At 48.2% G+C, this 14,067-nt stretch overlaps 1 protein-coding gene across 1 annotated transcript; it reads left to right on the top strand.

The window, feature by feature from the left end:
• Positions 1–419: 419 nt before the first annotated feature.
• Positions 420–12,575, top strand: ndufa12 (NADH:ubiquinone oxidoreductase subunit A12). Its single transcript, XM_072562368.1, has 4 exons — positions 420–572; positions 8,055–8,137; positions 8,580–8,667; positions 12,297–12,575. Exons 1-4 carry the CDS (start codon positions 484–486, stop codon positions 12,475–12,477), a joined length of 441 nt encoding a protein of 146 aa, XP_072418469.1. The 5' UTR covers positions 420–483; the 3' UTR covers positions 12,478–12,575.
• The last annotated feature ends 1,492 nt before the right edge of the window (positions 12,576–14,067 follow it).

Raw genomic sequence — 14,067 nt, 5'->3', positions numbered from 1 at the left:
ATACATTCACATTATACATTACACTAGTCCGCGGGGGGCGCTGTCGGTCCCGGTCTGGGCGGTGGTGTCAGCTGGCCGCGGGTGGCGCTGTCGGTCCCGGTCTGGGCGGTGGTGTCAGCTGGCCGCGGGCGGCGCTGTCGGTCCCGGTCTGGGCGGTGGTGTCAGCTGGCCGCGGGCGGCGCTGTCGGTCAGGGTCTGGGCGGCGCTGTCGGTCAGGGTCTGGGCGGTGGGGTCAGCTGACCGCGGGCGGCGCTGTCGGTCCCGGTCTGGGCGGTGGTGTCAGCTGGCCGCGGGCGGCGCTGTCGGTCAGGGTCTGGGCGGTGGTGTCAGCTGGCCGCGGGCGGCGCTGTCGGTCAGGGTCTGGGCGGCGCTGTCGGTCAGGGTCTGGGCGGTGGTGTCAGCTGGCCGCGGGCGGCGCTGTCGGTCCCGGTCTGGGCGGTGGTGTCAGCTGGCCGCGGGCGGCGCTGTCGGTCCCAGTGAGAAATGGCGGACGTTGTAGCTGTGTTCAAACGGGGCTGGTGTCAGTTTTGGAGCCATGGTGGGCTCTTTGGAGCATTTTGGAAGCTTTTGAGGTAAGAAAAGAAGAAATGGGAGTGAGCTGGAAGAGGCTGTGTTGACATTTGGACTAGAGTAAGGGGAAAGGAGACGGGGTCACCCTGAGGGGGTGGGGAGGGGGGTGATTGGGTCACCCTGAGGCACTGGGGTGGTGACTGGGTCACCCTGAGGCACTGGGGGGGGGGGGGTGACTGGGTCACCCTGAGGCACTGGGGTGGTGACTGGGTCACCCTGAGGCACTGGGGGGGGGGGGTGACTGGGTCACCCTGAGGCACTGGGTGGTGGGGGGGGGGGTGACTGGGTCACCCTGAGGCACTGGGGGGGGGGGTGACTGGGTCACCCTGAGGCACTGGGGGGGGGGGTGACTGGGTCACCCTGAGGCACTGGGGGGGGGGGGGGTGACTGGGTCACCCTGAGGCACTGGGGGGGGGGGGTGACTGGGTCACCCTGAGGCACTGGGGGGGGGGGTGACTGGGTCACCCTGAGGCACTGGGGGGGGGGGGGTGACTGGGTCACCCTGAGGCACTGGGGGGGGGGTGACTGGGTCACCCTGAGGCACTGGGGGGGGGTGACTGGGTCACCCTGAGGCACTGGGGGGGGTGGGGTGGGGGGGTGACTGGGTCACCCTGAGGCACTGGGGGGGGTGGGGTGGGGGGGTGACTGGGTCACCCTGAGGCACTGGGGGGGGTGGGGTGGGGGGGTGACTGGGTCACCCTGAGGCACTGGGGGGGGGGTGACTGGGTCACCCTGAGGCACTGGGGGGGGGGTGACTGGGTCACCCTGAGGCACTGGGGGGGGGGGGTGACTGGGTCACCCTGAGGCACTGGGTGGTGGGGGGGGGGGTGACTGGGTCACCCTGAGGCACTGGGGGGGGGGGTGACTGGGTCACCCTGAGGCACTGGGGGGGGGGGGGGTGACTGGGTCACCCTGAGGCACTGGGGGGGGGGGGTGACTGGGTCACCCTGAGGCACTGGGGGGGGGGGGGTGACTGGGTCACCCTGAGGCACTGGGGGGGGGGGGGGTGACTGGGTCACCCTGAGGCACTGGGGGGGGTGACTGGGTCACCCTGAGGCACTGGGGGGGGTGGGGTGGGGGGGTGACTGGGTCACCCTGAGGCACTGGGGGGGGGGTGACTGGGTCACCCTGAGGCACTGGGGGGGGGGTGACTGGGTCACCCTGAGGCACTGGGGGGGGGGTGACTGGGTCACCCTGAGGCACTGGGGGGGGGGTGACTGGGTCACCCTGAGGCACTGGGGGGGGGTGACTGGGTCACCCTGAGGCACTGGGGGTGGGGGGGGGTGGTGACTGGGTCACCCTGAGGCACTGGGGGGGGGGGGGGTGGGGTGGTGACTGGGTCACCCTGAGGCACTGGGGGGGGGTGGGGTGGGGTGGTGACTGGGTCACCCTGAGGCACTGGGGGGGTGGGGTGGGGGGGGTGACTGGGTCACCCTGAGGCACTGGGGTTGGGGTGGGTTGGGGTGGGGTGGGGGGGGTGACTGGGTCACCCTGAGGCACTGGGGGGGTGACTGGGTCACCCTGAGGCACTGGGGGGGTGACTGGGTCACCCTGAGGCACTGGGGGGGTGACTGGGTCACCCTGAGGCACTGGGGGGGGGGGGGGTGACTGGGTCACCCTGAGGCACTGGGGGGGGGGGGGTGACTGGGTCACCCTGAGGCACTGGGGGGGGGTGACTGGGTCACCCTGAGGCACTGGGGGGGGTGGGGTGGGGGGGGTGACTGGGTCACCCTGAGGCACTGGGGGGGGTGGGGTGGGGGGGTGACTGGGTCACCCTGAGGCACTGGGGGGGGGTGACTGGGTCACCCTGAGGCACTGGGGGGGTGGGGTGGGGGGGTGACTGGGTCACCCTGAGGCATTGGGGGGGGGGTGGAGGGGGCGGGGAGTTGCTCTGAGGACGGAGGGGGTGATGGAGAGAAAGCTCCAGAACAGGAGGTGAGAGATGGAGGATAGAAAGGCAAAGAGACACTGAGCTAATGGGTTTGGACGGAATGGACAGGAATAATACTGACAGCAAAGGTAAAACTCCGGAAAGTGATTTAAATTGCTTACGGTGTGGTGCAGAAACAAATTAATCAGAATCACAAATAGTGTGTGGAATAAACAAGTTGATAAATAATCAGGTAAAGGTTTGAGAAGTGAAATGTGGAGAAGCAGCACGGTCAAGATAGGGTCAGGTTTACTACAAAAATAGAACATACAATGTGTGAGCGAGGATGGGGAGTTGGATGTGGCCAATAGGTGTTGTAGGAGTGGTATCGTTGTTGAACTAGTAATCCAAAAACCAAGTTAATGTACTGAGAACCCAACTCGAATCCTTTCACAGCAAAAGGCGTCATTTGAATTCAATAAATGCCTGGAATTACAAGTCTAATGTTGACCATGAAAATATTGTCAATTTATGTAGGAAGATCTAATTTGTTTGGTAATATCCTTTACAAGAAGTAGATTTCAGGAAGACTTCTGTTCTTACCTGGTCTCACGTCTGTGACTTCTGACCTACTGAAATGTGCTCGACTCTCAATTGCCCTCTGAAATATGTCTCAGAGCAAACCACTCAGTTGTAAAATGTATCAAAAATGAAACTGGACTGAAATGTTTTTTATTTCAAAATTTAAGAGTAAATGGGTAACATTATTTTAATTTTAAATATTTGCATGCTTCAAAATTCTGTCTAGATTAAAACCTGGAACTCCCTAAACGTTAAGCAAGTGTACCTTACCACAGGCCTGCAGAAGTTCGAGGGAGACAGCTTATCACCATCTCCTCAAGGGCAATTAGGGATGGATAACAAATAGAACATGGAACAGTAAAACACTACAGGCTCTTCACTCCTCGATGTTGTGCTGACCTTTTATCCTACTCTAAGATCAAACTAACCTACATACTTTTCATTGTACTATCATCCATGTGCCTATCCATTTAAGATGCACTTAACTGGCCCTAATGTGTCTGACTCTACTACCACCGCTGGCAGTGCGTTCCGTGCACCCACCACTCTCTGTGCAAAGAACCTAGTTCTGACATCTCCCTGAAACCTCCCTCCACTCACCTGAAAATTATGATCCCTCGTGTTAGCCATTTCCACCCTGGGGAAAAAATTATCTGGCTATCCACTCTCGTCTTGTACATCTCTCAAGGCTCCTTTTATCCTTCTTCACTTCAATGAGAAAAGCCCTATCTCCCTCAACCTTTCTTCATAAGACAGGCCCTCCAGTCCAGGTTGCATCCTGATAAATCTCCTCTGCATCCTCTCTAAAGCTCCACATCCTTCCTATAATGAGACAATCAGCACTGAACACAATATTCCAAGTGTGTTCTAACCAAGGTTTTATAGAGCTGCAGCATAACCTTGCAGTTCCTAAATTCAACCCCGCCCCCCCGCTAATGAAAGTCAACACACTATATGCCTTCTTAACAACACTAATAAATTGGGTGGTAACTTTGAGGGATATATGGACCTGCACCCCAAGATCCTTCTTCTTCCACACTGCCAAGAATCCTGCCTTTAATCCTGTATTCTGCATTCAAATTTGACCTTACAAAATGAATCATTACACATTTTTCCAGATTGAATGCCATCTGCCACTTCTCAGCCCAGCTCTGCATCCTGTCAATATCCTATTGCAACCTACAACAGCCCTCCACACTATCCACAACCCCACCAACCTTTGTGTCATCGGCAAACTTACTAACTCACAAAGAGCAGAGACCCCAGAACAGACCCCTGCAGAACACCACTGGTCACCAAGCTCCAGGCTGAATACATTCCACTACTACACCCTCTGTCTTCTATGAACCAGCCAATTCTGTATCCACACAGACAGGTTTCCCTGTATCCTATGCCTCCTTACTTACTGAATGAGCCAAACAAGGGGGGCCTTGCTAAAATTAATTTACACCACATCCACTGTTCTGTCTTCATCAATGTCTTTTGTAACATCCTCAATAAAGCTTATGAGCATGACCTGCCCCTCACAAAGCTATGCTCTAATTGAACTATGTTTTTCCAAATAATTATAAATTCTGTCTCTCAGAATCTTTCCAATAATTTGTCCACCACAGAAGTAAGACTTGTGGTCTGTAATTCCCAGGGTTATCCCTATTCCCATTCTTAAACAAGGGAATAACATTTGCCACCCATCAATCATCTGGTACTCTTCCAGTGGACAGTGAGAACATAGAGATCATCGCCAAACGTGCAGCAGTCTCTTCCCTTGCTTCCCATAGTAACCGTGGGTATATCCTACCTGGCCCAGGGGACTTAATTATCCTCATGTATTTCAAAATTTCCAGCACATCCTCCTTAACATCAACCTGTTTGAGCATAGCAGCCTATTTCATGCTGTCCTCATAAATGACAACATCACTCTCACTAGTGAATATTGAAGCAAAGTATTAATTAAAGACCTCCCTCATCTCTTCTGACCCCAGGTACAAGTTCCCTCCACTATCCCTGATCGGCCCTACCCTCACTCTGGTCATCTTGTTGTTCCTCACATAAGTGTAGAACACCTTGGGGTTTTCAAATCCTATCCACCAAGGCTTTTTCATGCCCCCTTCCAGTTCCTTCCTGGCTACCTTGTAACCCTCTAGAGCCCTGTCTGATCCTTGCCTCCTGAACCTTAACTAAGCTTCCTTCTTCCCCTTGACTAGATGTTCCACATCTCTTGTCATCCAAGGTTTCTTCACTCTTTCAACCCTATCTAGTACTCGCAGCAAGTGCTCCTGAACACCCTCCCCATTTCTGTTGTGCATTTCCTTGAGAATATCTCTTGCCAATTTATGTTCCACAGTCCCTGCCTAATAGCATTGTAATTCCCCTCCCCCAATTAAATACTTTTCCATAGTGTTTACTCCTATTCCTCTCCATGAGTATTGTACAGGTCAGGGAGTTGTGATTACTCTCACTGAAATGCTCTCCCACTGAGTGATCTGACACCTGGCCTGGTTTGTTGCCAAGCACTAAACTCAATTTGGCCTCCCCTGTAGTTGGCCTATCTACATATTGAGTCAGGAATCATTCCTGGACACACCTGACAAAAACTGCTCTATTTGCAGTAAGTAGGTTCCAGTCAATATTAGGGAAGTTAAGTCACACATGACAACAATCCTGTTACTTCTGCACCTTCCCAAAATCTGCCTCTCAATTTGCTCCTCTGTGTCTCTGTTGCTTTGAGGTGTCTGTAGAAAACTCACAATAAAGTGATTATTCCTTTCCTGTTTCTGACTTTCACCCATACTGACTCAGTAGACAAACCCTCCTCGATGACCTCCTTTTCTGTAGCAGTGATACTATCCCTGTTAGTAATGCCACTCCCCACTTCTTTTACCTCCCTCTCTATTCCCTTTCAAACATCCAAACCCTGGTGCATCCAACAACCATTCCTGCCCCTATAATATCCAAGTCTCTGTAGCTCCAGGTACTGATCCATGCTCCACCCTTATTCCTGACACTTCTTGCATAAAATAGAGTCACTTCAACCCATTACACTGACTTGCAACTTTGCCATATCAACTGTCTATCCCTTCTCACAGTCCTCTGCACACTATATCTGCATGTTCACCAGTTACTCCATCCTCAGTTCTGTAGCTCTGGTTCCCATCCCTCCACCAAACTAATTTAAAACCTCCCAAAGAGCTCTAGCAAACCTCCCACCCAGGATATTGGTACCCCTCCAGTTCAGGTGCAACTCGTCCTCCTTGTACAGGTCCCACCTTCTCCACAAGGTGTCCCAGTGATCCACATATCTGAAGCACTTCCTCCTACACGAGCTCTGCAGCCACCTGTACAGCTGCACTCTCCGTTCCCAGCCTCACTAGCCTTTGGCACCAGTAGCAAGCCTGAGATTACGACTTGGCTCGTCCTGCCTTTTAGCTTCCAACCTAACTCCCTATATTCACCTTTCAGGGCCTCATTATTTTTCCTAGCTATGTCTTTGGTACCAACGTGTAGCACGACTTCTGGCTGTTCACCCTCCCCATTAAGAATCCTGTAGATTTGATCTGAGACATCCCTGACCCTGGCAACTGGGAGGTATCAATGCACTTGATTTGTAATTCCTGTAATTTGATTAATAAAAATTGAGGTATAACATCAGCTCAATTTACAAGCAGCTGGTATTGTGCTGTTTCCTCATTGTAACTACTTCTTGTACATCATAAACAAGGTCTTCAGAATTCAGAGGAAATTGAATGGAATTGTTGAACATAATCCCTCGAAGAAAAGTCATATAAAAAGGATTTTTAATCATTGTGGTAATATTGGCAACAGGATTATGCTTAATTTTTGGAGTTGTCAGCTGCTTTTGAGGAGGTAAAAACAATGACTGCAGATCCTGGAAACCAGATTCTGGATTAGTGGTGCTGGAAGAGCACAGCAGTTCAGGCAGCATCCAAGGAGCTTCGAAATCGACGTTTCGGGCAAAAGCCCTTCATCAGGAATAAAGGCAGTGACCCTGAAGCGTGGAGAGATAAGCTAGAGGAGGGTGGGGGTGGGGAGAAAGTAGCATAGAGTACAATACGTGAGTGGGGGAGGGGATGAAGGTGATTGGTCGGGTGGGGGAGAGGGTGGAGTGGATAGGTGGAAAAGAAGATAGGCAGGTAGGACAAGTCATGGGGACAGTGCTGAGCTGGAAGTTTGGAACTGGGATGAGGTGGGGGAAGGGGAAATGAGGAAACTGTTGAAGTCCACATTGATGCCCTGGGGTTGAAGTGTTCTGAGGCGGAAGATGAGGCGTTCTTCCTTCAGGCGTCTGGTGGTGAGGGAGCGGTGGTGAAGGAGGCCCAGGACCTCCATGTCCTCGGCAGAGTGGGAGGGGGAGTTGAAATGTTGGGCCACAGGGCGGTTTGGTTGATTGGTGCGGGTGTCTCGGAGGTGTTCCCTAAAGCACTCTGCTAGGAGGCGCCCAGTCTCCCCAAAGTAGAGGAGACTGCATCAGGAGCAACGGATACAATAAATGATATTAGTGGATCTGCAGGTAAAACTTTGATGGATGTGGAAGGCTCCTTTAGGGCCTTGGATAGAGGTGAGGGAGGAGGTGTGGGCACAGATTTTACAGTTCCTGCAGTGGCAGGGGAAGGTGCCAGGATGGGAGGGTGGGTTGTAGGGGGGCATGGACCTGACCAGGTAGTCGCGGAGGGAACGGTCTTTGCGGAAGGCGGAAAAAGGTGGGGAGAGAAATATATCCCTGGTGGTGGGGTCTTTTTGGAGGTGGCAGAAATGTCTGCGGATGATTTGGTTTATGCGAAGGTTGGTAGGGTGGAAGGTGAGCACCAGGGGTGTTCTGTCTTTTCTTCAAAAATTACTTGCCAGCTTTTCAGATTGGCAAATCTACAGAATAATTACACAACTGTTTGATGAGATAAATTCCTTGCAATGTTATCCCATTTTAAATACCTGCATGAATTTTTGTAATCAAAGACTATTTTTAAGTGGAATATAGACGTCTCTCTTTTCCAACAATGGTCCTTCTCTTTTATAGAACAAGTGAACTAAAAACTGGGAAATTAATTGGTGAAGACAAATATGGTAACAAATATTTTGAAGATAAACGATACTTCTTTGGTAAGCACCGCTAACTAATCAGTAAAGTTTTTCCAGAGTTTTCAGTTTTGTTTCCAATTTGACAGTGCCCATTTCACACTCGTTTGGTTAAAATTAATCCCTCCTTTGTTGGACTGTTACTGATGGTGTCATCTCTTTCTCCAATCTTTTCTGCAAATAACTAACAGTGTTGTCTTGTTACATGTGACGTTTCCGTCCAGATTTTGTCGTATGCTATCTTCAGTTTAATAAGCCAGTTTGTTTCCCCTAGTTGACCCTTAGTGTGCTGAATTCATGGGGACATGTGGCATTGGTGTGATGCAGTTGGTGCTTTGTGAGGTTTGTACCAATGCCTATTCAACCATGTAGAAGCACATTCAGGTTGAATCACTCATTGTTGAAAAAGCTCATTATCTTGTATATGGTATTTTGTTGATCATACTCTTGTGATTTCAATTTCTAGGTCGGCATAGATGGGTTGAATACACCAGTGAGATGAATGGGAAGAGCACATATTGGGAAGTGGATGGGAGTATGGTCCCTCCAGAATGGTAAACCTTCATTTCATTTAGGACACATGTTTGCAATCATGGAAATGCCTACTTCAGTGTGTGCTATTTTGCTACCTAACGTTGGAATAGCCTGACTAGTTGATTCATTTTCATCTCTCACAATGTGCATGTGGTTGGTAAACAAGCGTTGTCCAAATTGTACATGGCAGTATTGAAGCAATGAGTGAAATAGGGGCCATTCTTAAACTCACTTGGAATAAGACACGTGCTGAGCAGAGTTACCAAATGTCCTAGATTGCCTGGAGTCACCTGGTGTTAAACATTGATCGCCATGAGACTTCCCTGCATAACCCAGCAGAACAAAAACACAACTATACTTAAATCAAAAAGGTAACATTCCTTAAGTGCCTTTTTCCTACCAATTACAAAAATTGGAGGCAGGGAGAGAACAAAGGTAAGAATCCTCCAATTAGACAATGGTAGTGTTCATTCACTTTCCAGTTGGCTGGGGTGGGAACGTGAATCTGAACAAGTTGGACAACAACTTGTTTGTGTGTGTGTGTGTGTAAAAGGTGGTGGATGGAAGGGGAGTCAGGGTGTCATACTTCCTACCTACAGCTACAAGATTTCCTGTTAAGAACGTGACCAGGTGGTGCATCTTTCCTGTTGGTTTGGTCAGTCACTAAAATGGGCCGTTTCATATTTGTCTAAATTACCTTGGACGTTACAGCAAAATACGTCAAGTGTAAACTGCAATCTCACTTTCCCTATCTCTGCCAACTTGCAGTTTTGCACTGCTCATGGAAGATTTTGCACATGAAACCTTGTAAAACAGGAACTGAAGTTAGCTGTGTCTCCCTTAAGCCCACTCTGCCATTTGATAAGATCTTTTGCTCAACACCACACTATCGTTATTTCCCTTATTTCCTTTATTAAGCTGTCTTCATTATACACATTGCAAGGTTTGTGAAGGTTTGTAGCTCAGATCGAGGTTTAGGGTGTAGGTTTGCTCACTGAGCTGTAGGTTTGATATCCAGGCGTTCCATTACCTGGCTAGGTAACATCATCAGTGGCGACCTCCAAGTGAAGCGAAGCTGTTGTCTCCTGCTTTCTATTTATATGTTTGTCCTGGATGGGGTTCCTGGGGTTTGTGGTGATGTCATTTCCTGTTTATTTTCTGAGGGGTTGATAGATAGTATCTAGATCAATGTGTTTGTTTATGGCGTTGTGGTTAGAGTGCCAGGCCTCAGGAATTCTCTGGCATGTCTTTGCTTAGCCTGTCCCAGGATAGATGTGTTGTCCCAGTCGAAATGGTGGGTTTTTTCATCCGTGTGCAGGGCTACGAGGGAGAGAGGGTCGTGTCTTTTTGTGGCTAGCTGGTGTTCGTGTATCCTGGTGGCTAACTTTCTTCCTGTTTGTCCTACGTAGTGTTTGTGGCAGTCCTTGCATGGAATTTTGTAGATTTTCACTGCTTTTCATTCTTTCAGTGAATCAGCAAAATTATCAAATCTTGTGCTTTATTCTTTGGTTATATGGTTGTTGCTGAAAAGAGGGGAACTCAGCAATGTCAGATGTCAATAATCACTGCAGTTTATCCCACAGGCAAAGCAACTGTGAAATTTGGCATTTCAGCATTGGTCTTGTTCAGCCTGAGATGAAAAGCTTTGCTAACATGTCTCTCTTTAGCCAAAGAGGCTATTTCTTTAATTCAACTTTGGCAATATTATACATGTTAAACATTTGGGAAGGAACTTGCCTACCACTTTGTGAAAGTTTATAATCTATTCTTCATGGGCGGCACAGTGGTTAGCACTGCTGCCTCACAGCGCCAGAGACCCGGGTTCAATTCCCGCCTCAGGCGACTGTCTGTGTGGAGTTTGCACATTCTCCCTGTGTCTGTGTGAGTTTCCTCCGGGTGCTCTGGTTTCCTCTCACAGTCCAAAGATGTGCAGGTCAGGTGAATTAGCCATGCTAAATTGCCCGTAGTGTTAGGTAAGGGGTAAATGTAGGGGTATGGGTGGGTTGCGCTTCGGCGGGTCAGTGTGGACTTGTTGGGCCGAAGGGCCTGTTTCCACACTGAAATGTAATCTAATCTAATCTAATTTTATTCCTTTCCTGCAAGTTTTTCATTACCAGTTTTCTCCTCTGTCCCCAAAAGGTGAAGGGGGTGGCGTGTAATATGCTTCTGTGGGCACACAGCACCCTTTGGCAATCTTGACTGACTGGTTATTAGTAGCATGGCAGCTTTTAGACTGAGACTTGGCAGCCTGCAGCAAGTATCACACGAACTTCCAATTTTGTTCTCATATTTGTTCAGCTTTTTTATTTCCCCATTTCTAATCAGTTGGAGCTGAAACCCAGTGCAGCAGCATCTTTACCTCACCAACTCAGAGCAAGTGCATTGCCCTCTCTGCTTCACCAGCTGAGACCCAGAGCGTAGAGTACACAAAGAGGCTATTCAACACATTTTGCCTCTGCAAGCTTTTGTCCTGGATCACTTTTTGCAAAGTGAGGACTGTAGATGCTGGCAATCAGAGTCGAAGAGTGTGGTGCTGGAAAAACACACCTAGTCAGGCAGGGCTCAAGGCACAGGAGGGTTGATGTTTTGAGCATAAGCTCCTGATGAAGAGATTATGCTCGAAATGTTGACTGTCCTGCTCCTTGGATGCTGCCTGACTGGCTGTGTTTTTCTAACACCACACTCTTTGAGAAAAAGTGATCCACTTAATCTGCCCTGCTGTTCTGCCAATGCCCTGTAAATCTTTCCCCTTCGAAGTAAATACCCTTTCCCCTTTTGGAAAATTATTATTAAATCTGCTTCTACCACCTTCTCAGGCAGCACATTCCAGATCTTTGCAATTATATTTTTGGTTAAGTCTTCAAACCATCTGTACAAATTTTTCCAGTCTCCTTAACTTAGCAAATCTTTTCTTTTTGGGAATCAGACAAAATAAGGCTGTTAATGATTTTTCTCGCTAGCTGAATCTCAAGCAAGTAGAGATCAGAGTTGAAAATTTCAGTTCTTTAAATGTTAAAATTAAAGACAAGTTGACATATCAATGCAGTTATATATTTTTTCTTGTATGTGATATATCCTGGAGGAGTAATTACTTACATGAATTTATAATTATTAATAATGACTTGCATGATATTATTAATAATGATAAATAATGAAGGCCTTAGCACTGATCTTTGCTGTGCTCCACTACTTTCCAGCTCCTGATTTTGTTAGTTGGGACTTCACTAATAGATGCCAGCGTTTTCCAATTGACTCATGTCAGGCTAACTGGCTCCTGGTTCTCTTTGTGTCCCTTGTTTCTTGAACAGCAGTGCTATGTTTGCTAATTTCTAGTCCACTGGGATATGTGCTTTATGGTGATTACGGAAGGGAAAGAAGTGGGATGAAGTGTAGGGACAATTTACTCATATTGTGTGGAGTCATGTATTTTTGATAAATTGGTGATAAGTCTCAGTGGGTGCATTCACATTTCCTCATTTGTTGTCTAATATTTTTCTTTCAAGTCTGATGGGTTGGGGATCTATAAAATCGGGTTGCTGATTGCTTGGCTGCATTGGAAATCACGCAATGTATCTGTCTACTGTGAACAAAGCTGGGCAGCACATGTTTTTGAAGTTTGAGAAAGTTAGTTTCCCTGTTTTTATCTCAGGCATCGCTGGCTTCATTGCAGTACCGAGGATTCCCCCACTACACACCCTCCTGTTGCACGGAAGTTTATCTGGAAGACTCATCAGTTTAACATGAGTGGTACACCAGGCCAGTATGTACCTTACTCCACTACACGCAAGAAGATTTATGAATGGGTCCCACCACAGGCCAGTCAAAAATGAACAGGCAACTCCCTTCTCTGTAAATTATACTTTCCATTTTGTCTTTCTGTCTGTGAACAGCTCGAACCAATAAAATTATAATGTGCAGATTTTCTTCAGTATTGACTCTGTCATTTTATTTATTGCATTCAATAGAAATTGTTTTTAAACTATTGCAGATTATGTAGTTAAAGCAAGATAATTTGGTCGTCCATTGTATTTAATGAAATCAATCCAAAATTATTCCTAAAAAGACAGTTAATTGTCTAGCTCTGAACCTTTCGCTTCAAGATGTTCTGAAGCATTTTTGCTACTAGTAAAATATTTTTCACAGCTGAAATGTAGGAATTTAGGCAGCCAGTTTACACACAGCAAGCTCCCACATGGTGACAATGACCAACTAATCTGTTCTAATAACTGAGAAATAGATATTGATCAAGGTATCAGGGACCACTTCCCCATTCTTCTGTGGATATTGCAGTGGGATTTTTTTATGTTCATCTCGGAAGGCTGGCAGATTTTCAGTTTAGTGTCTTAAGAAAGAGGTCAGCTCTAACAGTCTGCGCTGGATTCTGTGCTCATCTTTTTGTTGTGGTAACTACAACCCACATTTACTACTCATCGGGCCACAACTAAAGCTTAGACCATCGGCCTGTAACCCAATTTGGGGAATTTACACTTGTTTTAAGCAACTTCTGAGTGTTGCAGGTGGAGCGATGCAGTCCTTGTGAGTACAGATACCCGCTGTACTGATAGGGAGGAAGATCAGGATTTTGATCCGACCACAGTGAAGGGACAGTGATATCATTCTGAATCAAGCCACGTAGCTTGGAGGGGATCTTGCAGTTGCTGCACTTGTTCTGGATGGTGGAAGTGGAAGGAGCCTTGATGAGTTGCTGTAGTACATCTTGAAGATGGTTCTCTGCAGCCACTGTTTGGAAAAGTTGAAGGTGAGGATGAAGTGGGCTACTTTGTCTGGGGTGGTGTTTCTTGAGTGTTGTAGGAGCTGTACCCATCCAAGTAAGTAAAGGGTATTCCATCACACTTGTGCCCTGTAGATGGTGGACATTTATTTTGGGTGGTGGGAGTTGAGTTACTTGCCACAGAATTCCCAGTGTCTACTTCCTCTTGTAGCCATAGTATTTGTATGGCTGATCTTGTTCAGTTTCTTGTTAACCCCCAGGATGTTTATAGTCATGTATTCTCTACTTCTCTATACCTCTCTTCATCACTGATATTATCTCTAACCACCAATCATTCCCACATACATCCCAGAAAGGGAGGTGGCTTCACCTTGACATTTTTCCCCTTCTCATCAATTCTCACAAAGGCTTTCTCTGTTGTTTGTCATCTTCCATTATTTTTTTCACTTGTGATGCGAGTCATCTTGGTAAGGCTGCGTTTTTCTGCTGCCCCTCGTACAAGCTGCGTTGGATGACAGTGATGGTGAGAAATGTCCTACAGCCGTGGGTACACAGGCCAAGAGAACACGAAACTGGAGCTAACAGCCAGACAAAGCAGCAGAGAGCACATACTTTCAATGAGTACATGTTGACACCCACAGGGGTTTGGTGGTGGTGTGGTCATGTAACTGGACAGGTGATCCCAAGC

Source organism: Chiloscyllium punctatum, chromosome 44 (assembly GCF_047496795.1).
Source record: "Chiloscyllium punctatum isolate Juve2018m chromosome 44, sChiPun1.3, whole genome shotgun sequence".
NCBI lineage: Eukaryota > Metazoa > Chordata > Chondrichthyes > Orectolobiformes > Hemiscylliidae > Chiloscyllium > Chiloscyllium punctatum.
The sequence above is the reverse complement of the archived record's forward strand: the minus strand, read 5'-3'. Positions and strand labels throughout refer to the sequence as shown.

What these genes read in the sequence shown, in the direction of transcription:
- ndufa12 (XM_072562368.1), top strand. Translation starts at nt 484, where the DNA reads ATGGCGGACGTTGTAGCTGTGTTCAAACGGGGCTGGTGTCAGTTTTGG. An exon ending in GCATTTTGGAAGCTTTTGAG is followed by an intron (nt 573 to 8,054) that starts GTAAGAAAAGAA and finishes TCTCTTTTATAG; the next exon opens with AACAAGTGAACTAAAAACTG. An exon ending in AGTATGGTCCCTCCAGAATG is followed by an intron (nt 8,668 to 12,296) that starts GTAAACCTTCAT and finishes TTTTTATCTCAG; the next exon opens with GCATCGCTGGCTTCATTGCA.